At 43.2% G+C, this 27,980-nt stretch overlaps 1 protein-coding gene across 1 annotated transcript in view; it reads right to left on the reverse strand.

Annotated features, from left to right (window-relative positions):
* Nucleotides 1-4,670: 4,670 nt before the first annotated feature.
* Nucleotides 4,671-27,980, reverse strand: part of wdfy4 (WDFY family member 4) — a 171,972-nt gene continuing 148,662 nt past the window's right edge. The window contains exons 55-61 of the mRNA XM_038990764.1: nt 22,257-22,414; nt 21,921-22,079; nt 21,633-21,812; nt 20,545-20,748; nt 19,839-19,929; nt 7,395-7,521; nt 4,671-5,323 (exon numbers count right to left, since the gene is read on the reverse strand). Coding sequence (XP_038846692.1) covers nt 5,260-5,323; nt 7,395-7,521; nt 19,839-19,929; nt 20,545-20,748; nt 21,633-21,812; nt 21,921-22,079; nt 22,257-22,414 — 983 coding nt within the window. The 3' untranslated portion in view covers nt 4,671-5,259. The remainder of the gene's footprint in view (nt 5,324-7,394; nt 7,522-19,838; nt 19,930-20,544; nt 20,749-21,632; nt 21,813-21,920; nt 22,080-22,256; nt 22,415-27,980) is intronic.

A 27,980-nucleotide genomic window follows, 5' to 3' on the forward strand; every position in this document is an offset into this window, starting at 1 on the left:
ACAGACATCTTACTTAAGCACAGCAGCACTCCTCATTGTCAGTCTATGTTCTAGATTTTCAACAACACACCCCAGTCATAAACACCACAGACATAAACACATGTGATTCATCCCAGAGGTAGGAGGTTCCATGCTCTACTGCCCACCAGGGGTGAAGGAGGAGGCCATTTTGTGAAGGTCAGATTGTGAAGGATGGATGGAGTGATGGGATGGATGGAGAGAATGAGAGAGAGAAAGCGGGGGCAGAGAGCGAGAAGAGAGATATGAAGGAGGAGGAGGTGGAGTCAGTGACTGGGATGAACCCTCTAATGGGAACATTTATTCAAATTAAACGAATTGTAATCACGCTTAATAATTAGCTTTACAGTGCACTATAATTGGGTTAAACTACAAGATGGTTCTGCCTAGGTGCTATAATTTATTTGATTTAATTATTCTGAGGAACCCAACGGTGTGGCATTTAATATCATAAAGCCAGTGGAGGAGAGAGAACGGCCGTGGACTGTTGTCTCTGAGAAGGTCATAGCTGGCTCTATGGGAGAGTTATGGGACTATTTTCCAGTCTATTAAGCCACTCCACTTAGCACAATTAGCATCACGCTCAAAGGTTAAAGACAGAGCCCAGCAAACCAAAATGAGTTCTGTAAAAGTTCACAGAACGTTCGCTAGGTTGAGGCAAATGTTCTCATAACAGTAGTGTTTGTATAAAACATTCACCTGACGTTGTAAGAACTTTCCCATTACACAATTTAGTCTGTTCTTTAAAAGGTTCCCAGAATGTTTCATTAGGTTGTGGGAACAGTCTGGTGGGAACATTGTGGTGACATCACAAAATATATTTTCGCCAAAACACCAAAACTGTCCAGTTGTGTGGATAATTATACAATGTTTCTTTTAGGGCGAAAAAAACATTCACCTGATGTTACAAGAACGCTCCCAGAATATTATTTTTATGGTCTTTAATAGTTCCTAACATTTATTTTGGTTGTGGAAACATTGTGGGGGCATGACAAGAGATATGTTGCCAAAACACAAACACTGCCCAGTTGTGCTGATGATTACAATGCTGTTATTACATTGAAAAAACATTTGCCTGATGTTGCAAGAACTTTCCCAGAACACATTTTTTATGTTCTTTCAAATTTCCTAAAACATTTATTTAGGTTTTGGGAACATTGTGGGCATATGCCAAGATATTTGTTCCTATAACACTAAAACTGTCCAGTTGTGTTGACATTCAGATATTTGTTTCACGGTGCACAAAACATTCCTTTGAGGTTGCAAGTATGTTAACAGAACAGCCGTTCTGAGTACTTCAAGGTTTCCCAGAATATTTAATTAGGATGTGGGAACAGTGGGTACATGACATAGGTTCCCAAAATCTGTCCAGTTGTGATGACATTCTTACAATGTTCGTATCAGGGTGCACAAAACATTCCCTCAATGTTTATAGAATGTTCCCAGAATGATACAAATCTAGTTGTCCCCAGTCCATGTGTTCATGTTCATATGTTATCTTACTGTTGAGGAAGTTAGTTGTACAACAATCTATGCACACACACGAATGGCAATTATTTGGAATCACATGACAATTTATCTGAAATGTTATTGTACAAACATAGTTTTACCATATTTTGTTGACCGACCCCAGGAGCATTGGAGTGTTATCCCTGGAATCAATCGACTGAGCCACTGGGACTAACACAAATATAAAGCTGTTTACATCTTTACTCTGACTTCCAGGTTGTGGTCTTTGTCTTTGCAAAAGTGAAGATGACTAAATGTAGAAAAATAAGTATTGTCTATTATTTCCTACTCTACTAATCTTCTTTATATACTGTAAAGTTGGATGTTTTGGATTATATTTCTCCTACACACTTGATTTCAGAAATCATGTCAAATTATTGCCTGGCAGTTTGTGGTGAGGTTTACATAGATGTGCATATGTACTAAGACATATAGCCATAGTTTGGATTATGATTTAAGGATTTCAGTACAAAGGGAAATCCACTAGAAACATTAGGATCCTGGTGGCAAAGCCGACTAAGTAGCCTGCATATCGAAGGTTCAAATCTGTCTTTAAAAAAGATATAGCTATGTTTGGACAATACTCTAATAACATATAATGATGTAAGAAGACTGAAATGCCATGTTTAAAAGTTTGGAAACTTCATTTAATAATGTTACATTACACATCAATATTAGCAGAACATTGCCGCAATGTTATACAGTAGGTAACTCGTATGTCATCTCCATTAATGTTAGCGGGATGTTCCAGTAATGTCAGAACTAATTTAATGGAATCCAGACATGATTTCTGAAGAATGTTGAGGGAACATTATTGGAACAATCATGTCATGACGTCACACTATAACTTCATGAGAGCATTGTGGGGATATTCCCTGCTTCTTGTTATGGGTGTTTTTAATCTCCATCAACATTAGCAGAATGTTCCAGTAATGTTTTCTCAGAACCATTTCTATTGCATTCACATTTTGTTGCAGCAGTATGTTGTAAAAATTTTACTGGTACATTGTGTTATTACATTACAGTACCTGGAAACCTAATGAGAACGTTTGGGGAATGTTCTGTGGTTACAAATGTTGTGCACAACATTTTAGTGAACATTAGGAGAAAAAAACATTTTGTTATGAAAAACATTCTATTGAATGTTTTTGGGATGTTACTGTATCATCATCATGTTAGATAAAATCCTAACTAGAACTTAATGGGAATGTTAGGTAATGTTCTGGGAATGTTCCCAGTTTGCTGGGAGCCCTCCTCTATGGGCGGCCATGGAGCATAGTGATGGAGGGAGAGATGGGGAGAGGGGAAAATACGGAGAGAGAGCTGTGTTTGGGATTTTCCCTCTTAACATGCATCTCTCCCCCTCTCTGTCTAGAGAATGCTGGGTTAGAAATCTGGGTCTGAAGCATACCATACTGATTATAAACAGGCCACTCAACAGGAAATGTTGTCAGTGCATGTTTAGTGGGAAAAAAATCCAAGCTCAGCTTTTTGGTTCTCTGCATACTTCCACATGTAAACAACAGTCTGAGATCGTACGACCACAGTTTTTTCTAAATGTAATTCTGTTTTGTTTATTGGTTCCACTTTCTATGTAATTGGCTGAAATAAACAATGTCGTATCGACATTGAACTTCCTGTTTTGACGCTCAGTGTGTGTGTGTTTGTGTGTCCAAAGCAACTCCAAATAAAGGATCCAGGACACCACAATAACAGCAAACAGAGTTATTCGGAAAGTATTCAGACCCCTTCACTTTTTCCACGTTTTGTTACATTACAGCCTTATTCTAAAATGGATTACATCGTTTCCCCCCCCCCCCCCCCCTCCTCAATCTACACACAATACCCCATAATGACAAAGCAAACAGTTTTTTCGATTTTTTTGCAAATGTATTAAACATAAAAAATGGAACTATCACATTTACATAGGTATTCAGACCCTTTACTCAGTACTTTGTCGAAGCACTTTAGCAGCGATTACAGCATTGAGTCTTCTTGGGTATGATGCTACAAGCTTGGCACACCTGTATTTGGGGAGTTTCTCCCCATTCTTCTCTGCAGATCCTCTCAAGCTCTGTCAGGTTGGATGGGGAGCTTTGTTGCACAGCTATTTCCTCTGGTCTCTCCAGAGACGTTCAATCGGGTTCAAGTCCGGGCTCTAGCTGGGCCACTCAAGGACAATCAAAGATTAGTCCCGAAGCCACTCCTGCATTGTCTTTGCTGTCTGCTTAGGGTTGTTGTTCTGTTGGAAGGTGAACCTTCTCCCCAGTATGAGATCCTGAGTGCTTTGGAGCAGGTTTTCATCAAGGATCTCTCTGTACTGTGCTCCGTTCATCTTTCCCTCGATCCTGAACAGTCTCTTCTGACCAGTTTCCCAGTCCATACCACTGAAAAACATCCCCACAGCATGATGCTGTCACCACCATGCATCACTGTAGGGATGGTGCCAGGTTTCCTCCAGACATGACATTTGGCATTCAGGCCAAATATTTCCATCTTGGTCTTATCAGACCAGACCATGTTTCTCATGGTCAGAGTCTTTTAGGTGCCTTTTGGCAAACTCCAAGCGGGCTGTCATGTGCATTTTACTGAGGACTGGCTTCCGTCTGGCCACTCCACCATAAAGGCCTGATCGGTGGAGTGCTGCAGAGATGGTTGTCCTTCTGGAAGGTTCTCCCATCTCCCACAGAGGAACTCTGGAGCTCTGTCAGAGTGACCATCGGGTTCTTGGTCACCTCCCTGACCCCCAATTGCTCTCTGGACGGGAAGCCAGCTCTAGGAAGAATCTTGGTGGTTCCAAACTTCTTCCATTTAAGAATGATGGAGGCCACAGTGTTCTTGGGGACCTTTAAAGCTGCAGGCATTTTTTGGTACACTTCCCCAGATCTGTGCCTCGAGACAATCCTGTCTCGGAGCTCTATGGACAATTCCTTTGACCTCATGGCTTGGTTTTTGCTCTGACATGCATGAATTTACCACAGGTGGACCCAATCAAGTTGTAGAAACATCTCAAGGATGATCAATGGTAACAGGACGAACCTGAGCTCAATTTTGAGTGTCATAGCAAAGGGTCTGAATGCTTATGTAAATACATAAATAATACATTTGCATACATTTCTAAAAACCTGTTTTCGCTTTGTCCTTATGGGGTATTGTGTGCAGGTTCATGAGACTTTGTTATTTAATCCATTTTAGAATAAGTGAAGGGGTCGGTATACTTTCCGAATGCATTGTAAACAGATACATTCCCAATTAAATAATCGGGCTTCATCAACAAAAGACCTAAATGTTAATACTATAAAGTACATTGAAATGTACGATCTGTATATAGGTTGAAACCACATGATTCATTGATCTGTTCCTTCCATGTCATGTGTTAATCTTGTAATAATGTCCAGTGTAAATAGTTTGTAAACACTCAAAAAGAAAATCCTGATCCTCCCTCTCTCCATTTTTCCCCTGTGCCTGGAGACTGAGAGAGAGAACATCTCTCTACGATTGGAGTGTGGTGGTCGGTCTGGAGGTGAGGCAGGGGCTGGTGAAAGAGTGCACATGTGCAGTGCAATAAGAGGTTCCTGAAGTGCAGGCTGGGTTTTGGTGTATTGTTGGTTGTATGGAACTCACGCACACCACGCACGCACCCCCCCACCCATGCACGCACATGCACACACACCACACCCACGCATGCACGCACGCACACACAAACAGACACACTCAACTGCTCCTTCCCCATCACTCACAGGTCCAGGTGAAGACTCTACCCCAGCCATCTCCAACCAGCAGAGTAGCATGGGTCCTGTAAACACAGAGGCATACATTGAATGGTTTATCATAGCTGTGCGTGCATCAAGGCCATGCACAGACCTTTTGGAGGGCATATGCTCAAACTAAAAAAGGGGCACCCCCCCAAAAACAATCCCGCAACTGGGTTCACAGAGTCGTTGAGCAATTATTACAAGAATAGGGGACAGCAGCACAATCTGAGGAGTTCAGAGTTCCAAAACTATTTTGAGCTGGAATAAATGCTGCATTTATTTACAATGACCAACACAATTCCAATCAAAAAATAAGATTATAAGAAATGCTGTAGGCTACCATTACTATATTCAATCCAACTCCATTTGTTGCCACTATCCTTTATCCCAGTGGTTTTCAAACCTTTTGACCTGTGACCCCCAAAAAGGAGTGGTACAAAACGCACGCACATGAACATACAGTGGCTTGCGAAAGTATTCACCCCCCTTGGCATTTTTCCAATTTTATTGCCTTACAACCTGGAATTAGAATTGATTTTTGGGGGGTTTGTATCATTGGATTTACACAACATGCCTACCACTTTGAAGATGCAAAATATTTTTTATTGTGAAACTAACAAGAAATAAGACAAAAAAAACAGAACTTGAGCGTGCATAACTATTCACCCCCCCAAAGTCAATACTTTGTAGAGCTACCTTTTGCACCAATTACAGCTGCAAGTCTCTTGGGGTATGTCTCTATAAACTTGGCACATCTAGTCACTGGGAGTTTTGCCCATTCTTCAAGGGAAAACTGCTCCATCTCCTTCAAGTTGGACAGGTTCTGCTGGTGTACAGCAATTCTCAATTGGATTGAGGTCTGGGCTTTGACTAGGTCATTCCAAGACATTTAAATGTTTCCCCTTAATGGTGCCCCTTGCTTAATGGTGTTGCAGACTCTGGGGCCTTTCAGAACAGGTATATATACTGAGATCATATGACACTCAGATTGCACACAGGTGGACTTTATTTAACTCATTATGTGACTTCCAAAGGTAATTGGTTGCACCAGATCTTATTTAGGGGCTTCATAGCAAAGGGGGTGAATACATATGAATGCACCACTTTTCCGTTTTACATTTTTTTGAATTCTTTTAAACAAGTTATTATTTTCATTTCACTTCACCAATTTGGACTATTTTGTCATGAAATCCATTTTTTTTTTCTTTCAAATTACAGGTTGTAATGCAAAAAAATAGGAAAAACGCCAAGGGGATGAATACTTTTGCAAGGCACTGTATGCACACCAAACTTACTCGCACAATCGCTGCACAAATATAACCTGTCATTACATCCAGAAAGGGTGATGAATTTTCAAAACGCAAGATAGGCTACAAAAATAAACTGTGTTTTACACCTGTATTTGGAGCTGAAAATCGTTAATGTTAGCAGCCAATATCAACTGGGGATATATCATGTCACTTCTCTGGTCCAGAGCAAGAATTTGGACTACTTGTAACGGAGGTAGCAGGATCGGATGGAAAGCATGTTCTTTCTGCACCGCGCCATCAGTTTGGAGGGCAGCCTGCCTGACGAGTGTTCGTTGCCAGCCGGGTAGCCCTGTTCTTCCTCACAAATATAGTAATAAATTCACCAAAATATGTTACATCTTCATCCCATAATATTGAAGGCAGTGCAATGTTACAGCTGCTTATAATTAGACATATAGCCATCAACCACCCAAACTAGGCTTATCTGAAATAGGAAAATTATCAATTTGGCAAAGATGAGTCAGTAGTATATTGTATTTTATATGGATGATATAAACATAGGCCTCATCTGTTTTTGCCAGGCAGTTATTTGGTCACTAAACTGGATATGCGCGCCCGCCTTTGCTCTCCAATGCTGATGATTGGTCAATGCTCAACAATCAAGATGCGTTCTGAACCATGAGAATAGACGACTTGCGGGCAGTGGGTTCAGAACAAAAACATTATTTTTTTTAAGTATAATTTGTCTGGAAATTATGCCACCACCGAAAAGGATAGACTGAAAGGGGAATGTGCTTTGCACAGGTAGAGCCCTATCTGTACACGTGCCGGACGTGCGTGCGTGCGTGTGTGCATGCAGTACCTGGACATGGCTAGAGCAGTGACTGCAGGGTTGTTTTTGTAGCGCCGTCTGGACACTGCTTCACTCCTGTTTAGCGGCCGACACAACACCAGGTGTCTCTCCCAGCTCTGACTCGGAACCGACATTCCTACACAGCAATTAACAATATTACAACAGTATAAAATCAGTCCTGCACTAATAGACCTACAGTACAAGGCATCTCCTGTTATACTGTATAACAACAACACAAGAGGTCTCTCTCAGACCTGACCTGCTAGACCTATAGTACAGGATACAACAAAAATATAACATAACAACACAGACAGCAGGGTCTCCACGCTTTCACCCATCTAATCATGTCAGAGTTATTCGAGGAGGGAAGGATATCTTTTTAAAGTAGTCAATCAGGGTCTTTTTCAACCTCTGACCCTGACAAACTTTAAAGGAACAAAAAACCTTCAGAGGCATCACCAGAGGCTGTATTTACAGTAGTGTATATTACATGGTCAGCAGGCTGTTAGTGAGAAGAATCCCTCTTAAATAAACCTCACAGTTACACCAGGACTGTTCTGGTGTAATGTACCAGGGTAATACTGCCATGAGCTGACAATTTACATTTACATTTTTACATTTAAGTCATTTAGCAGACGCTCTTATCCAGAGCGACTTACAAATTGGTGCATTCACCTTATGATATCCAGTGGAACAGCCACTTTACAATAGTGCATCTAAATCTTTTAAGGGGGGGGGGGTTAGAAGGATTACTTTATCCTATCCTAGGTATTCCTTAAAGAGGTGGGGTTTCAGGTGTCTCCGGAAGGTGGTGATTGACTCCGCTGACAATAAACAAATAACAACTGGGTATTATTGCTTTCTAAATTACACACGCTCACATGCGCGCCCGAACACACACATCAGCAGAATTGCTCATCAGTGTTAACTGTCGGTATCTTTAATAATTGTAAAACTCCATAATTCCAGGCTAGATGTTATCTTGGAAGGAGCATTTTATTATAAACTTGATTCTGGAAGCTAACAGTCTGTCACGTTCCTGACCTGTTTTCTGTTGTTTTGTATGTGTTTAGTTGGTCAGGGCGTGAGTTGGGGTGGGTAGTCTATGTTATGTGTTTTCTATGTTGGGTTTAGGTGTTGCCTGATATGGTTCTCAATTAGAGGCAGGTGTTTGACGTTTCCTCTGATTGAGAACCATATTAAGGTAGGCTGTTCTCACTGTTTGTTTGTGGGTGATTGTTCCTGTGTCTGTGTATACCACACGGGACTGTTTCGTTTGTTCGTTCGTTTTAGGTAGTCTGTTCCTGTTCATGCGTTCTTCGTGTTTATGTAAGTTCACATGTCAGGTCTGTCTACGTCGTTTTGTTGTTTTGTAATTTTCAAAGTGTTTTTCGTGTTCGTCTTCGTCTTAAAATAAATCATCATGTATTCATCACCCGCTGCGCCTTGGTCCACTCATTCACCACAAGACGAACGTTACAGAATCACCCACCAAACCCGGATCAAGCAGCGGGTTAACGGGCAGCAGCGACAGCAGCAGTGGTACAAGGAGGAATGGACATGGGAGGAAATTCTAGATGGCGAAGGACCCTGGGCAGAGCCAGAGGAGTGTCGCCGCCCCAAAGCGGAGCTGGAGGCAGCGAAAGCGGAGAGGCGGCATTATGAGGCGCTAGCAAGGCAGAGCGGCTGGAAGCCCGAGAGGCTCACCCAAAAATTTCTTGGGGGGGGGGCTAAAAGGGAGTGTAGCTGGGTCAAGTTGTAGACTTGAGCCAACTCCCCTTGCTTACCGTAAGGAGCCGGTCAGGGCGGTATTGGAGGTGAGCGACGCAGAGACAGTGAAGGAGTTAATGGGGAAATTGGAGGAGAGAGTTATGAGGGATGTACTGGTTTGGTGCATAAGGCACGACATCCGCCCGACTGAACGTGTCGGGGAGTTGATGTCACCGGGAACAGCTCTCCATACTCGTGCTGAGGTGCGTGCTAGCCGTCTGGTTAACCTCTCTGGGATATAGGGGGTGCTGTTTCGACTTTGCGAAAATTGATCTCCAAATTAAACTGCCTAGTACTCAATTCTTGCTCTTACAATATGCATATTATTGTTATTATTGGATAGAAAACACTCTCTAGTTTCTATAACCGTTGGAATTATGTCTCTGAGTGAAACAGAACTCATTCTACAGCACTTTTCCTGCCAGGGAGTGAGATTTCAGAAATCTTGGCCCCTGCTCCCAGGTCAGTTCATAAGTCCCTGTGAATGCTATGATGCTACAAACACTGCCTACGCCTTCCTCTAGATGTCAGTAAGCGGGGAGATTTTGAATGGAGTGGATTGCGCAATCCGGGCTCTATAAATAGACCCTGGAGCGGAAAGAACGTCCTTTTCAACAGTGCGCTCGACGCAGAGTGGTCGTCGGACTGGCCTCCTTCCAAGCTTTGGTTTAGCCACTTATATATCGCCGGTCATGTTTTTATTCGTTATAGGTGTTAAAGACATCATAAGGTAGTTAATTTAAACCGTTTTATAGCAATTTATATCCGTTTAGTGCGATTTTGAGGCATTTCTTTGTGACGTACTTTGAAGAGCCGGTCACGTTTCCAGTACATGCCGAACGTTAGTGGCCATTTCGACAGGACGAGGACATCTTTCGACCAAAAGACGATTAGACCGGAGAAAGGATACATTGCCCAAGATTCTGATTGAAGATCAGCTCATAGTAAGAACTATTTTTGATGATAAATCGTTATTCTGTTGAAAAATGTCAAACGCATAAGCCGCCATTTTGTTTTGTGTAGCTTCGCTTGGCGAACCCTGTATTGCACAGTAAGGATAATTTTAGAAATGTAATTCAGCGATTGCATTAAGAACTAATTTGTCTTTCGATTGCTGTCCACCCTATATTTTTTAGTAAAGTTTACGATTAGTTATTCATTACGCCAGATCACTGTCCAAAATGGCGCCCGAAATTTTCGGCCCAGGTTAGCTGCTATTCTCATTGTATAACCACTGTTTTTTGTGGCTAAATATGCACATTTTCGAACAAACTCTATATGTATGTTGTAATATGATGTTACAGGAGTGTCATCGGAAGAATTCTGAGAAGGTTAGTGAAAAAATTAATATATTTTGGCGATGATAACGATATCGCTCTCTTTGGCTTGAATCAATGCTCGGGTAACGTTTGCACATGTGGTATGCTAATATAACGATTTATTGTGTTTTCGCTGTAAAACACTTAGAACATCTGAAATATTGTCTGAATTCACAAGATCTGTGTCTTTCCATTGCTGTGAGCTGTGTATTTTTAAGAAATGTTTTATGATTAGTAATTAGGTAATACACGTTGCTCTCTGTATTTATTCTAGTCGAGTTGTGATGGTGGGTGCAATTGTAAACTATGATTTCTACCTGAAATATGCACATTTTTCTAACAAAACCTATCCTATACAATAAATATGTTATCAGACTGTCATCTGATGAGGTTTTTTCTTGGTTAGTGGCTATCAATATCTTTATTTGGCCGAATTGGTGATAGCTACTGGTGGAGAGAAAAAATGGTGGACAAAGAAAAATGGTGTCTTTTGCTAACGTGGTTAGCTAATAGATTTACATATTTTGTCTTCCCTGTAAAACATTTTAAAAATCTGAAATGGTGGCTTTATTCACAAGATCTGTATCTTTCATTTGGTGTCTTGGACTTGTGATTTAATGATATTTACATATGTCGATGCTACTATTTAATTGTGACGCGATGCTAATCAGTGAGGGGGGGGTTGGGGGTGCTTGTCAGTTGGGACGCTAGCGTCCCAACTATCCCAGAGAAGTTAAGACAGTGCCTACACCACGCACCAAGCCTCCTGTGCGTCTCCAGAGTCCTGTGCGTCCTGTTACTGCTCCCCGCACTAGCCCTGAGATGCGCCCCAGCCCAGTACCTCCAGTTCCGGCACCACGCACTCTCCCTGTGGTGCGTGTCTCCAGCCCAGTACCTCCAGTTCCGGCACCACGCATCAAGCCTCCTGTGCGTCTCCAGAGCACTGTTCCTCCTCCACGCACTCTCCCTATGGTGCGTGTTTCCAGCCCAGTACCTCCAGTTCCGGCACCACGCACCAAGCCTCCGGTGCGTCTTCAGAGCCCAGTTCCTCCTCCACGCACTCTCCCTATGGTGCGTGTCTCCAGCCCAGTACCTCCAGTTCCGGCACCACGCACCAAGCCTCCTGTGCGTCTCCAGAGCCCTGTACGCACTGTTCTTTCTCCCCGCACTCGCCCTGAGGTGCGTGCCCTCAGCCCGGTACCTCCAGTTCCGGTACCACGCACCAGGCCTATAGTGCGCTTCGAGAGTCCAGTGTGCCCTGTTCCTGCTCCCTGCACTAGCCTTGAGGTGCGTGTCTCCAGTCCGGTACCACCAGTTCCGGCACCACGCACCAGGCCTACTGTGCGCCTCAGCAGGTCAGAGTCGGCCGTCTGCCCAACGCCGCCTGCACTGCTCGTCTGTCCAGCGCCGTCTGAGCTGCCTGCCTGCCCAGCGCCGTCTGAACTGCCTGCACTGCTCGTCTGCTCAACGCCGCCTGCACTGCTCGTCTGCCCAGCGCTGTCTGAGCCATCTGTCTGCCCAGCGCCGTCTGAGCCATCTGTCTGCCCAGCGCCGTCTGAGCCATCTGTCTGCCCAGCGCCGTCTGAGCCATCTGTCTGCCCAGCGCCGTCTGAGCCATCCGTCTGCCCAGCGCCGTCTGAGCCATCCGTCTGCCCAGTGCCGTCTGAGCCATCCGTCTGCCCAGTGCCGTCTGAGCCATCCGTCTGCCCAGCGCCATCTGAGCCATCCGTCTGCCACGAGCCATTAGAGCCGCCCGTCTGCCACGAGCCATTAGAGCCGTCCGTCAGTCAGGAGCCGCTAGAGCCGTCCGTCAGTCAGGAGCCGCTAGAGCCGTCCGTCAGTCAGGAGCTGCCAGAGCCGCCAGCCAGTCAGGAGCTGCCAGTGCCGCCAGCCAGTCAGGAGCTGCCAGAGCCGCCAGCCAGTCAGGAGCTGCCAGAGCCGCCAGCCAGTCAGGAGCTGCCAGAGCCGCTAGCCAGTCATGAGCTGCCCTCCAGTCATGAGCTGCCCTACAGTCATGAGCTGCCCTCCAGTCATGAGCTGCCCTCCAGTCATGAGCTGCCTTCCAGTCATGAGCTGCCCTCCAGTCATGAGCTGCCCTCCAGTCATGCGCTGCCCTACAGTCATGAGCTGCCCTACAGTCCGGAGCTGCCCTACAGTCCGGAGCTGCCCTACAGTCCGGAGCTGCCCTACAGTCCGGAGCTGCCACTCAGTCCGGAGCTGCCACTCAGTCCGGAGCTGCCACTCAGTCCGGAGCTGCCAGTAGTCCAGAGTTGTCCCTCTGTCCTAAGCTACCTCTCTGTCCGGAGCGATCTCTCTGTCCTGAGCTACCTCTCTGTCCTGAGCTACCTCTCTGTCCTGAGCTACCTCTCTGTCCTGAGCTACCCCTTTGTCCTGAGCTACCTCTTTGTCCTGAGCTACCTCTCTGTCCTGAGTTGTCTCCTCTATTTAGGAGGGGCCTTGGTGAAGGTTCCTGGACCATGGTCGGGGGCGAGGGTCGCCACTCAAGGGACGCTAAGGAGGGGGACAAAGACAATGGTGGAGTGGTGTCCTCGTCCTGCGCCGGAGCCGCCACCGCGGACAGATGCCCACCCAGACCCTCCCCTTTAGTTTTAGGGGTGCGCCCGGAGTTCGCACCTTGAGGGGGGGGTTCTGTCACGTTCCTGACCTGTTTTCTGTTGTTTTGTATGTGTTTAGTTGGTCAGGGCGTGAGTTGGGGTGGGTAGTCTATGTTATGTGTTTTCTATGTTGGGTTTAGGTGTTGCCTGATATGGTTCTCAATTAGAGGCAGGTGTTTGACGTTTCCTCTGATTGAGAACCATATTAAGGTAGGCTGTTCTCACTGTTTGTTTGTGGGTGATTGTTCCTGTGTCTGTGTATACCACACGGGACTGTTTCGTTTGTTCGTTCGTTTTAGGTAGTCTGTTCCTGTTCATGCGTTCTTCGTGTTTATGTAAGTTCACATGTCAGGTCTGTCTACGTCGTTTTGTTGTTTTGTAATTTTCAAAGTGTTTTTCGTGTTCGTCTTCGTCTTAAAATAAATCATCATGTATTCATCACCCGCTGCGCCTTGGTCCACTCATTCACCACAAGACGAACGTTACACAGTCAGACTAAGAGATGGTTGGCTCAGAATGATCTGCTCACACTTACTAACACCATATACAAACAGATATCTATGAAAGATTTCTCTGAAAAATATGTTGTTATTTGAGTCTCCCTCATAGATCACTTCTATCACAGTATCACTTCCCTGCGTATTTATTTAGACAGTGAAGCTAAAAGTTTTAATTTGGCTATATACTCCAGCATTTTGGAGATTAAATGTTTCATATGAGGCAACAGTACAGAATGTCACATTGTATTTGAGGGTATATTTAAACATATCTGATTTACCGTTTTAAAATGAAAGCACTTTATGTACAAGTAACAGAATTATGTAATAACCAAAAATGTATTAAACAAATCAAGATATATTATATATTTGAGATTCTTCAAAGTAGCCACCCTTTGCCTTGATGACACCTTTGCACACTCTTGGTATTCTCTCAAACAGCTTCATGAGGTAGTTACCTGGAATGCATTTCAATTATCAGGTGCGCCTTGTTAAAAATGTATTTGTGGAAATTATTTCCTTCTTAACTTCTTATGGCTGCAATCCCGGTAACGGAATGATATGACAACAGCCAGTGAAAGTGCAGGGCGCCAAATTCAAAACAACAGAAATCTCATAATTAAAATTACTCAGACATACATGTTTCTTATACCATTTTAAAGGTAACCTTGTTGTTAATCCCACCAAAGTGTCCGATTTCAAATATGCTTTTCAGCGAAAGCACTACAAACGATTATGTTAGGTCACACCAAACCACAATAAGCACAGCCATTTTTCCAGCGAAAGATAGCAGTCACAAAAAGCAGAAATATATAGCTAACAATAATCACTAACCTTTGATGATCTTCATCAGATGACACTCATAGGACTTCATGTTACACAATACATGCATGTTTTGTTTGATAAAGTTCATATTTATGTAAAAAAAATATGAGTTTACATTGGCGCGTTACATTCACTAGTTCCAAAAACATCCAGTGATAATGCATAGCCACATCGTTTCAACAGAAATACTCATCATAAATCTATTTAGATTTTTTTCAACTTTTTTGGGTTACTACATGATTCCATATATGTTATTTCATAGGTTTGATGTCCTCACTATTATTCTACAATGTAGCAAAAGGCAAAAATAAAGAAAAACCTTGGAATGAGTAGGTGTGTCCAAACTTTTGACTTTGTAAGATGGCGCCGGAGAAGATGGCAGACGTTTTACGTGCCCCCAGCCGATTGTGTTTTTTCTTTGCTTATTTGCGTTGTTTTTGTTACTTATTTTGTACATAATGTTGCCACTACCATCTTCGATGACCGAACATAACTTCTAGACATCAGGACTGCGATTACTCACCTCGGACTAGCAGAATCCTCTTTTTCCTTTCACGACTCTGACGAGCCCGACGCAAAGGATACACTGCTTCCTCGGGAACAGGCCCTGATCCCTGTGATCTGAGTAAAGAGGCGGGGAAAGAGGGGACGAAGGTCCGGCTGCCTTCTGAGAATTCGCAGGCAGCCGAATAAACCCACACGTCCCTCCATTCTGCTAGCCAACTTGCAATCTTTGGACAATAAAATCGATGAGTTATGTGGAAGATTAAACTACCAACGGGACATTAAAAACTGTAACATCTTATGCTTCAAGGAGTCATGGCTGAACAACGACAACATCAACATACAGCTAGCTGGCTGGCTAAACAATGTACCGGCAGGATAGAACAGCGGCGTCTGGTAAGACAAGGGGCGGCGGTCTATGTATTTTTGTAAACAACAGCTGGTGCACGATATCTAAGGAAGTCTCGAGCTATTGCTCGCCTGAGGTAGAGTTTCTCATGATAAGCTGTAGACCACACTACCTCCCGAGAGGGTTTTCATCTGTATTCTTTGTAGCTGTTTACATACCACCACAGTCAGAGGCTGGCACTTAGACAGCACTGAATGAGCTGTATTCCGCCATAAGCAAACAAGAAAACGTTCACCCAGAGTCGTCGCTTCTAGTAGCCTGGGACTTAAATGCTGGGAAACGTAAATCTGTTTTACCAAATTTCTATCAGCATGTTAAATGTGCAACCAGAGGGAAAATAACTCTGGACCACCTATACTCCACACACAGAGATGCATACAAAGCTCTCCCTCGCCCTACATTTGGCAAATCTGACCATAATTCTATCCTCCTGATTCCTGCTTACAAGCAGAAATTCAAGTAGGAAGCACCAGTGACTAGATCAATAAAAAAGTGGTCAGATGAAGCAGATGCTAAGCTACAGGACGTTTTTTTGCTAGCACAGACTGGAATATGTTCCGCGATTCCTCTGATGGCATTGAGGAGTACACCACATCAGTCATTGGCTTCATCAATAAGTGCATCAATGATGTCATCCCCACAGTGACCGCACGTACATACCCCAACCAGAAGCCATGGATTATAGGCAGCATCCGCACTGAGCTAAAGGCTAGAGCTACCGCTTTCAAGGAGCGGGATTCTAACCCGAAAGCTTATAAGAAATCCAGCAATCCCCTCCAACAGGCAAAGCTTCAATACAGGACTGAGATCGAATCGTACAACACTGGCTCTGACGCTCGTCGGATGTGGCAGGGCTTGCAAACCATTACAGATTACAAAGGGAAGCACAGCTGAGAGCTTCCCGCAGACACAAGCCTACCAGATGAGCTAAACTACTTTGATGCTCGCATCGAGGCAAATAACACTGAAACATACAGTACATGAGAGCACCAGCTGTTCCGGAAGACTGTGTGATCACGCTCTCCACAGCCGAGTAAGACCTCTAAACAGGTCAACATTCACAAGGCCGCAGGGCCAGACGGATTACCAGGACGTGTACTGCGAGCTTGCACTGACCAACTGGCAAGTGTCTTCACTGACATTTTCAACCTCTCCCTTTCCGAGTCTGTAATACCAACATGTTTTAAGCAGACCACCATAGTCCTTGTGCCCAAAAACACTAAGGTAACCTGCCTAAATGACTACCGACCCGTAGCACTCACATCTGTAGCCATGAAGTGCCTTGAAAGGCTGGTCATGACTCACATTAACACCATCATCCCAGAAAACCTAGACCCACTCCAATATGCCTACCCCCCCCCCCCCCAACAGATCCACAGATTATGCTATCACCATTGCACTCCACACTGCCCTTTCCCACCTGGATGAAGAAACACCTATGTGAGAATGCCATTCATTGACTACAGCTCAGCGTTCAACACCATAGTGTCCTCAAAGCTCATCAATAAGCTAAGGACCCTGGGACTAAACACCTCCCTCTGCAACTGGATTCTGGACTTCCTGACGGGCCTCCCCCAGGTGGTAAGGGTAGGTAACAACACATCCACCACGCTGATCCTTAACACAGGAGCCCCCCAGGGGTGCATGCTCAGTCCCCTCCTGTACTCCCTGTTACCTCATGACTGCACTGCCAGGCACGACTCCAACCCATCATTAAATTTGCCGATGACACAACAGTGGCAGGCCTGATCACCGACAACGACGAGACAGCCTATAGGGAGGAGGTCAAAGACCTGGCCGTGTGGTGCCAGGATAACAACCTCTCCCTCAACTTGATCAACACAAAGTAGATGATTGTGGACTACAGGAAAAAGAGGACTGAGCACTTCCCCATTCTCATCAACGGGGCTGCAGTGGAGCAGGTTGAGAGCTTCAAGTTTCTTGGTGTCCACATCAACAACAAACTAACATGGTACAAGCACACCAAGTCAGTCGTGAAGAGGGCACGACAACACCTATTCCCCCTCAGGAGACTGAAAAGATTTGGCATGGGTCCTCAGATCCTCAAAATATTCTACAGCTGCACCATTGAGAGCATCCTGACTGGTTGCATCACAACCTGGTATGGCAACTGCTCTTTCTCCAACCGCAAGGCACTTCAGAGGTTAGTTAGACCGGCCCAGTACATAATTGGGGCCAAGCTTCCTGCCATCCAGGACCTCTATACCAGGCGGTGTCAAAGACTCTAGCCACCCTAGTCATAGACTGTTCTCTCTGCTATTGCACGGCAAGCGGTACCGGAGGGAGCGCCAAGTCTAGGTCCAAGAGGCTTCTAAACAGCTTCTACCTCCAAGCCACAAGACTCCTGAACATCTAGTCAAATTGCTATCCAGACTATTTGCAGTCCACATTGTTGTAATTGCTTCAATATGGAAATCCATTGTTAAACATAGGCTATAGCGTTCATACTGATATAGGGGCTAGGCCGACTGTACATTGCAGTCTGAACATAGGACGAGGCAAACATAGTCAATAAGCAAGATTAAATTCACTAGGCTATCGATAAGGCCTAAAAAGACATGTATAATTCAAATAAAATTTGGATAAAAATGAAACAACAACTTCTTTGAAATAGGTATGTCTAAATACAGTTACAGGCACCATAATTGCTCCCCGTGGGCATATAATACAGACAAGGCAATTTAGCCTATGGAGGGTTTTACGCACGTCCAAACGTTACACAGTAGCTGGATAAAGATCCAATATAAAGAGAAAATGGGAATGTCCACTCATCGCAAATGTAATGTTTTATAAACATCACGGAACCATCTTACAGATCATATTTGCACTTCTCCAGAAATACCAGACATTGCATTCAAGCCATGTACGTTCTCACCATAAACCCATGGATGGTGAATCTTTCTGATAAGTTTGGTTTTTAATTAAATTAAACAAAAAACAATCCATCTTTTTTTTTATTAAACAACAATATTTTCTAAATAGGAAGGGGTTCAAGAAGCATGATATCATAAATCACTTCCCTTGTTCCATGGCACTGTGTGCACACGTAGGCCTAAATGCCTTTATGCATAAAATTCAAACGTCTTTACAAAATACTAGGCTCCTGTCAATTGCATCGTTGCTGATGTGCAAGGCAGATTCTCAAAAAAATGGCATCATAGGAGGACTGAATAGTTTGGAATGGTAATCGGACGAGGGGCGCTCTTTGAAAATGTGGATGAATAGCCTACGTGAACAAGCGAAATACAGGTATGTGAGTTGTAAATAATGAAAAAGCATGAGGGCAAAAACCTCTCAGTAGACCATTTAAAAAGCACCCTCAGTAGACCATTTAAAACCTCTTTATTCTTAGTCTACTTTTGGTTTATGGCAAGGATAAAATAGACGCACCTATGCAATGCTGCTAAACCAGCCTTGATTAGCCTATGCTTTGTTTTTACTCAAATTAAACAAAATGGGGGAAACCAAGAGATTCACGAGATTCACTGGCACAAAGGGCACATCTCTCCTTCCATGAGCACTGTGCATCATGGCTGGATAGGCTGCACTTCCGCTCTCAAAATCCATGCCATTATAAACTGCGATACCGTTAAGACCTGCTTTTTGTGTGTCTTAAAACTTCCCATTAGCACTACATGAAATTGTCACTTTTGCACTTGTTTTAAAGGACACACTTCAAATAGTGCCACCCCTCCCACCTCAGCGCAAGCGAGCTGTGTTAGACAGGTATATTGCCGAACATAGCGTTAGGGCTGAAAAATGGCAGTGCGCCAGTTTCTACATGACGAAATGCAAACTAACGTGTGTTTGACACTAGTACCACCCAAAAATAGAGCCCTTTAAGTGAGTTGTCCAAATTCTTATGACACCTTCAAATGGGGGTACTAGATACAGTGGGGAGAACAAGTATTTGATACACTGCCGATTTTGCAGTTTTTCCTACTTACAAAGCATGTAGAGGTCTGTAATTTTTATCATAGGTACACTTCAACTGTGAGAGACGGAATCTAAAACAAAAATCCCGAAAATCACATTGTATGATTTTTAAGTAATTAATTAGCATTTTATTGCATGACATAAGTATTTGATCACCTACCAACCAGTAAAAATTCCGGCTCTCACAGACCTGTTAGTTTTTCTTTAAGAAGTAGGAAAACCTGCAAAATCGGCAGTGTATCAAATACTTGTTCTCCCCACTGTACATAAAGTGCTTTAATTTAAAAACGCTAAAACAAATATGTATAAAAATACCCTCAAATAAAATGTGACATTCTGTTCTGTCGCCTCATATGAAACATTTGATCTCAAATCCAAAATTCTGAAGTATAGAGCCAAATTAAAAGTTTTAGCTTCACTGTCCAAATGAATATGTGGGGGAGTATAAAAGCACTTATTTGATTATGAACCAGAAGTGTTAAAAAAAATCTTATTCTTCTCATTTGAGGAATATTTATGTCTTTTTGTTATTAGCATGAAATTAGCATTAGCATTACCGTCTATGGTCATTGCAGGCTGATCCTGTCCTGGGGACGTGGGCTGCTGTGGAGGATCAGGTGATGTTCTAGTGTACTCCGTCCTCCAGATCTGTTACACACAAACAATTCAACATAACTGAACGCATTAAGCACAGACACACATGCACATAGGCACGTGCATACACACACAAACCTCCCACAACACCCTGATGCACATGCACACACACAAATAATCAGGCTGTGTCCGAATACTCGTACTTGTGTTCTAAGTAGTAGGCTGATTAGCTGTGCGATAATATAAGGTTTTATATTATATGAAATCTCAAAATTCGATATGATTTAAATGCCAGGATGTCAAACTCATCTCTGCCTTTCATTTAGTAGATTCCGCTGCACACTAGTGAGAGAAAAAAAGTATTTTCAAACCCACGTGTGTTTGACAAAAGCTGATAATTAACTGATAATCATATAAGGGGACGCATTGTACAAAATGAACGAATGGTAGGAAACAATGCAATTTTGCATTATATGACCCATTCTCATTATGGGTTAGCCTAGTATGTTGATATTTGATGCTTACTGCATACATTTCTACTAAACAGTAAGTTCTAAATAGTATTTAGTATGATTGGTACACATTAGGTAGTTTTAGTAAGTAGTAGGCAAGACACACATACACAGCTGTCGAATAAGAACTAGCAAACACACACTCTCACTCCCTTACCCTCACTATCCCGTCAGCACAGCCAGTTACTATAACGTTTCGTGGATCCCACTCGTGTCTCTGAGTGAAGCAGACAGACAGGATGTCCCCATCTGAGCTGCAGGAAGTGACATCAGAGCCACAGGATGTGTCGAGCCAGGTGAGTAACTGACCCTTCATACTCCACAGGTACAGGACCGGCCCTGCACACGATGCTATCTCACCCTGAAGGAGAGAGGAGAGGGTTAACATACACACATACACAGGTAAAAGGGGTTGGCCGCGCAACAAATCCCCAAGTGCAGAACAGACTATGGGAGGCACACCGTACTACATAGAGCCATGACTACATGGGACTCTATTCCACATCAACTAACTGTCGCAAGCAGTAAAATTAGATATAAAAAACAGATGAAAAAAACACCTTATGGAACAGCGGGACTGTGGAGCAACACAAACATTGGCACAGACACATGCACACACACACGATGACATACGCACTCTACATACACATGGCTTTGGCAGCAGCTAACGGGAATCCATAATAAATACAAATACAAACAATTGAGGGAATGAACGGAAACGTGTCTCTATCAGTGACCACACACATGGTAGGCCTATGAGCAGCGAGCATAGTAGAGGATGTGTGTGCAGCCAGAAAAGGGAATCCTCCCTTCCTCATTCTGAGTTCCAGGAATGCTCGTGCAATAGACTAGCTAAACGACGATGGTCCCTATGTACTTGTGTTGTACTTTTTTTTTTACATGTTTATCAGTCAGCAGGCAGGATCCAACAGGATCCCACTAAGAGAGAAATAGAAAGTGGAAAGAAAAGCGATAGACGGATACAAAAGGAGGTATGTGCTTCTACACCTGCATTGCTTGCTGTTTGGGGTTTTAGGCTGGGTTTCTGTACAGCACTTCGAGATATTAGCTGATGTACGAAGGGCTATATAAAATAAACTTGATTGTATAGAAAGAGGTCAACTCTCAGATGTTGTTGATAGTTAGCACATGGATTCTGGCCTTGTGGGGGGAGAAAAAGCGGAAAAAAGAGAGAGAGAGAGAGAGATAATGATGTGAAAGAGGTAAAAGAGAGTGTAGACTCACCGTGAGGTCATTGATAGCAAGTGCTGTGATGCTAGCCTTGTGTCCAGGTAGCTGAGTGATGTAGTTGAGTTCCTCAAGGTCCCACAGTATACAGGTGAGGTCACGAGAACCGCTGACTATCACTCCATGAACCTCAGACACCGCCAGACACGTTACTGCATCGGTATGACCATACAGCGCCTGGGAGACCAATATGAGATTCACTTTATCAAACACACACACATTTTACTGTGTATTGGGCTAGATACATACTCACACCACATCACTCTCACACCACATCACACACACCTGTCTGAGTTTCATGTGAGTGAGTTTGTCCTTGCTGATGGAAACATCCCAAACACACACCACTGAGCTGGTCCCAGCAGTGACTATGGTAGCTTGGTTGGGACACGCTGCACACAGCATCTCCCCCCAGTCACACACACTCTCGCATACAGCAAAGGTCTAGGAAAGGGAAATAGAAATACACACACAAATGTTAGCCATTGTCTATGTTGGAAATGGTTTGGCCAACTTTTAAAGCTTCATGTCATGTTGCTACCTCATGATGGATGGATGGCAATCTAATTGAACCTTTGTTAGTGTGAGTAAGTGAATAAAAGGCCTCCATAGTGTACATACTTTCTCAGTGGTGTAGTGTCCGAAGGAGCAGGAGTTATCAGGGAAGCCCCAGGAGAAGTAGACATTCCACAGAGGAGGGATCAGTAGTCTGTTCTTCTCTACGACCAAAACCTCTTTGTCCACACAAACCACCTGGCCTACTGGACCACGAAGGAGCTCTGAAGGGGAGGAAGAGAAGAGAGGGAAAGGGTGAGGAGAAGAAGAGATCGAGATATGAATAGAAGGAGGTAAAAGAAGTCCAGAGCCTCTTTATCCACACAAACCACCTGGCCTAATGCAGGTGCTCTGGGGAGGAAGAGACGAGAGGGAAAGGGTGAGGAGAGGAAAAGATGGAGAGAATAGAGGGACATAGGAGAAGTTTGTTGTTCTCTAAGATAAGAACCTCTCTGTCCACAAAAACTATCTGGCCTACTGTGTCAGGCAACAGAAAAGGGAGAAATCAGAAAGCAACTCTGGTAGCTTGCCTGGACTAGCGGTAATGCCGCAGACTGGGCACACATATTTATGGTTTCGGCATAGGTCAAATCCGGCCTTTGACACAACTTCTCTCTATCTTTCCCCCACTGTCATCCTCTCTCTATTTGTTCAACAAAAAATCTGAAAATTCCTTAAAATGTATATAGATTTTATTTTAGAAAGCAACTCTGGTATGTAGGAAAACAAAAAGTAGAGAGAGTACAAAAGCATCTACCATCTAAACTGAGACTATGATGATGAGATGGATACAAATAAACTTTGTCTGCCAGTAAGCCTATGTCATATGGATTAAAAGGGGGGGGTATGATGTTCTGTGTGTACGAGTTACAATGTGTCTCTTGTGCTGTTTGACCCGCACCTTTTCACACCTGGTTCATACCCTGATCTCATAGTTAGGAAATCACCAGAGGCAACCTGAGTGGATACACCTGTAGCCACTAATCGCCACTGCAAGTTAGCTACCAATCCAACAGAACCAGCGACGAAGCAAGCACAGATGAGAAGTAGACTCTGGGAAACTAATAATAACGTCCGCTAGGGAGCCAGCCAGCTAACGTTAGCTAGTTAAACAACAATGAACAAAGTGCCAACAATGCCTAACATTAGGCTCTAACTAGAAAAGCAAACAGAGGCTTCCGGTACGGCGCAGAGCTGATCAGTCGCATCCTTTTTAGCTCCGCTACAAATTTGAAATAAATCCTGAAATAAGTTTACCCTTAACCCTCCTGCTGTGTTCCGGTCGAATTGGACCGATTTACAAGTTTTCTCTCTGAAAAATGTAGTTAATTTAATCTGATTGTCATAAGGTTCCATGACTTTGTTCACACAGGGCATCTGAACACACAAAATACATTTTGATGATTTTCAGAAAATGTTGGGTGTTTTATCCTCTTGAGCCTATGGGGGCGCCATTTCGACTTTGTAAAAATGAGTTCCCAAATTAAACTGCCTCGTACTCAATTCTTGAACGTACAATATGCATATTATTATTACTATTGGATAGAAAACACTCTCTAGTTTCTAAAACCGTTTGAATTATTTCTCTGAGTGAAACAGAACTCCTTCTGCAGCACATTTCCTGTCAGGGAGTGAGATTTCAGAAATCGAGGTCCCTGTTCTTAGGTCAGTTTATAAGTCCCCATGTAAGCCATCGCGCTACATGCACTGCATACGTCTTCCTCTAGATGTCAGTAAGCGGGGAGAATTTGAATGGAGTGGATTGCGCAATCTGGGACCCTATATAAGACCGTGGAACGGAAGTACCGTCCTTTTCAACGGTGCACCTGGCGCAAGAAGACATCACAATGGCGTCCTGCAAACGCTTTCGTTTTAGTAGTTCTATATCTCCGGTCATGTTTTTATTCGTTATAGGTGTTAAAGACATCATAAGGTAGTTAATTTAAACCGACTTATAGCAGTTTATAGCAGTTTATTGCGATTTTCTGGGATTTCTTTGTCATGCGCTTTCACGAGTTGGACACGTCTCCAGTGGGTGGCTATCGTTAGCTGCTATTTCGACAGGAGAAGAGGACATCTTTCAACCCAAAGACGATTGTTCTGGAGAAAGGACACCTTGCACAAGATTCTGATGGAAGCTCAGCTAATAGTAAGCAGTCTTTATGCTGTTAATTCGTACTTATGTTGACAAATGTCAAATAATAATTCCGCCATGAATTATGGTGCGGTCTCGCTTTGGCGCACGCTGTATTGCGCAGTAACGTTAATTTTAAAAATCTAACACAGCGATTGCATTAAGAACTAATTTATCTTTCATTTGCTGTCCAACTTGTATTTTTTTGTCAAGTTTATGAATAGTTTTCGATTAGAATAGGTGCCTCTCCAAGATGGCGCCGGACAGATTGCTTGAATTTTTGGCCACTAATCACATTGTATAACCACGATTTGTGCTGCTAAATATGCACATTTTCGAACAAACTCTATATGCATTGTGTAATATGATGTTATAGGACTGTCATCTGAAGAATTCTGAGAAGGTTAGTGAAAAAATTAATATATTTTGGTGGTTTATACGTTATCGCTATTTTTGCCTTGAATCAATGCTGTTGTGATGTTTGCTATTGTGGTAAGCTAATATAACGCTATATTGTGTTTTCGCTGTAAAACACTTAGAAAATCTGAAATATTGTCTGGATTCACAAGATCTGTGTCTTTCAATTGCTGTACGCTGTGTATTTTTAAGAAATGTTTTATGATGAGTAATTAGGTAATACACGTTGCTCTCTGTAGTTATTCTAGTCGCTTTGGTGAGAGTTGTGATGGTGGCTGCAATGGTAAACTATGATTTATACCTGAAATATGCACATTTTTCTAACAAAACATATGCTATACAATTAATATGTTATCAGACTGTCATCTGATGAAGTTGTTTCTTGGTTAGTGGCTATTTATATCTTTATTTGGTCGAATTTGTGATAGCTACTGATGGAGTAAAAAAATGGTGGAGTAAGAAAGTGGTGTCTTTTGCTAACGTGGTTAGCTAATAGATTTACATATTGTGTCTTCCCTGTAAAACATTTTAAAAATCAGAAATGATGGCTGGATTCACAAGATGTGTATCTTTCATCTGGTGTCTTGGACTTGTGATTTAATGATATTTAGATGCTAGTATTTACTTGTGACGCTATGCTAGGCTATGCTAGTCAGCTTTTTTACTGATGGGGGTGCTCCCGGATCCGGGTTTGGGAGGAACTAGAAGTTATGTAACTTTTGTACACCTGTGGTGTTCCTGGTCAAAAATGACCGGTCATTGGGTGAATGGGTGAGACTACAATTCGTTTTTTTTTTAAATTGTTCAGGTACATGCCCATTCATCAGATGGACACTCTTCCTCTCCCAGACCCCCACATGCATGTGTTTTTGAGCACACACACACACCTCACTCCTGTACACAAACCTGCACATGTACACAGCCCATGTGTAAATAGCCCACCCAACTACCTCATCCCCATATTGTTATCTATTTTTTTGCTCCTTTGCACCCCAGTATCTCTACTTGCACATTCATCTTCTGCACATCTATCACTTCAGTGTTTAATTGCTAAATTGTAATTATTTCGCCACTATGGCCTATTTATGGCCTTACCTCCCTAATCTTACTACATTTGCACACACTGTATATTGATTTTTATATTGTGTTATTGACTGTACGTTTGTTTATCCCATGTGTAACTCTGTGTTGTTTGTGTCGCACTGCTTTACTTTATCTTGTCCAGGTCGCAGTTGTAAATGAGAACTTGTTCTCAACTGGCTTACCTGGTTAAATAAAGGTGAAATACATTAATTTTTTTAAATCCCCTTTTTGGCTTCCATGGCAACCTCCACGGAAACCTTTCCCCAATAGAATATTTGCCCCATGGGAACCACACCTGTTGGCATTCTCACAAACAATCGCAACATTGTTTCAATAATATATATAACTTTTCTTGCAGCTCTGGTATATAAAGCTTTTTTGAGGCCTTGCTCACAATGACCAAACGATATACTGTATGTGAGGCTCTTGTTCATATCTTTGATCATGACACTGGTGAGGAGGAGAAAGACCTTGTTAAACTTTGACACAAAGTAGTCTGTGATAAATAGCACAATAGGTTTCATCTGAGTATTTGTTATAGTCAAAATAATCCATACATTATGCTATTTTTACTCAAAAACGAGTTGTATGAGCTCCGGTCAATGAGGCTTACCAGCCATGAATAGCAAATAGAAATTCAAAACGTGTAATGTTCACAAGAACTTAAGTTGATAAAAAGATCTAACACAACATTAGGCGATAATATATTTATTATTGTGGATTTATAATCACCTATAATGGGGCGGTCATTTTGGACCGGGAACACAGTGTTCCCGGTCCAAAATGACCGCCCCATTATAGGTGATTATAAAATAACATGAAAGGAACACAACAGGAGGTTTAAGCTTAATGTACCAGGAAAGGCAGTAATAGATTATTAGCTTCCAAAACCCACAATGCCGACAAGGAAAAGTCACACCTAAAAGCCAGACTTAACGAGTGAAAGTTTAGTGGGTCTGAGGACGAAGACACCGTGCTAGCTTCATGTGCTAGTGGTGGAAGCAGGACTGAGGCGATAAACATGTGCAGTTAGCTCCGAAATCCTCAAGGCCATCAAAGATATGAATGTATAATTCTATATCAAATTTGAAAATGTACTGTCTGCAGTGGACAACGTTAACATTGAAGTCAAAGAATGTGCTGGGCAAATCTCTCATGCTAAGATGCGCATCTCTGGAACCGAAGACAACGTTATAGTCCTGCAGGCAACGACCACCGCTCTTGTGGAAAAGGTTGAATCGCTTACCTCTAAACTAGTTGATTTGGAGGGCCGCAGCAGGAGATCGAACTTGAGACTCGTACATCTCCCTGAAGGCGCTGAGGGGAGCGATGCTTGCTCATTCCTAGAGCGGTGGCTTCCCGAGGCTCTGGAGATGGAGCCACTCCGCTCTACTTTTATCATTGAGAGAGCTCATCGGAATTCTGGCCCACGATACGACCCCAAGGGCTCTGATAATGAAGTTCTTAAACTATAAAGATACGATGCGCGTGGTGAATGCAGCCAGGGCGAAAGGGAGAGTACTCTACAAGAATCGGCAAGTTATGTTCTTCCCAGATCTCTCCATGGAAGTCATTCCACAAGCAGCTGAAATGCTTCGACAGTGTCAGGCAGTGGCTAACGGGCTAAGGCTATCCGGTATGGAATCATCTTTCCAGCGCGCCTAGGGGTCTCCCACGGCGATCGTTCCTACATTTTTGAAACACCAGCCGAGGCGGAGAAGTTTCTTGAGAAGCTAGGCAGGTTGGTGGAAGCGGAGCAACGCTGAAGAAGTGGTAATAGCAATGTAAAGTTAAACTTTTACCAATTTTTTGAAAATTTTTCAAACTGTTGCTTTCGGTTTTGTCTAAACAGGTATTTAAAGTTTGAGCCAGTCAACCGAATCATCTGCGCAAAAGCGGAACTCTTGGAAGGAAGATATTTGTGAGGACATAGTCTTGGATGAATGGAGTAGTATATATGTACTCAGGCTCAGACACAGACTGTGAATACTCGGCTAAAACTATTGCAATACAATTGGTTGAATCGAACATATGTAAGTCCTGCTAAGTTAAATAAGTTTAATAGTACAGTTCCAGATATATGCTACAAGTGCAATCACTCTAAAGCAACTCTGTATCATTGTCTGTGGGACTGTGAGAAAATTCTAGATTTTTGG

Source organism: Salvelinus namaycush, chromosome 4, assembly GCF_016432855.1.
Source record: "Salvelinus namaycush isolate Seneca chromosome 4, SaNama_1.0, whole genome shotgun sequence".
Lineage (NCBI taxonomy): Eukaryota > Metazoa > Chordata > Actinopteri > Salmoniformes > Salmonidae > Salvelinus > Salvelinus namaycush.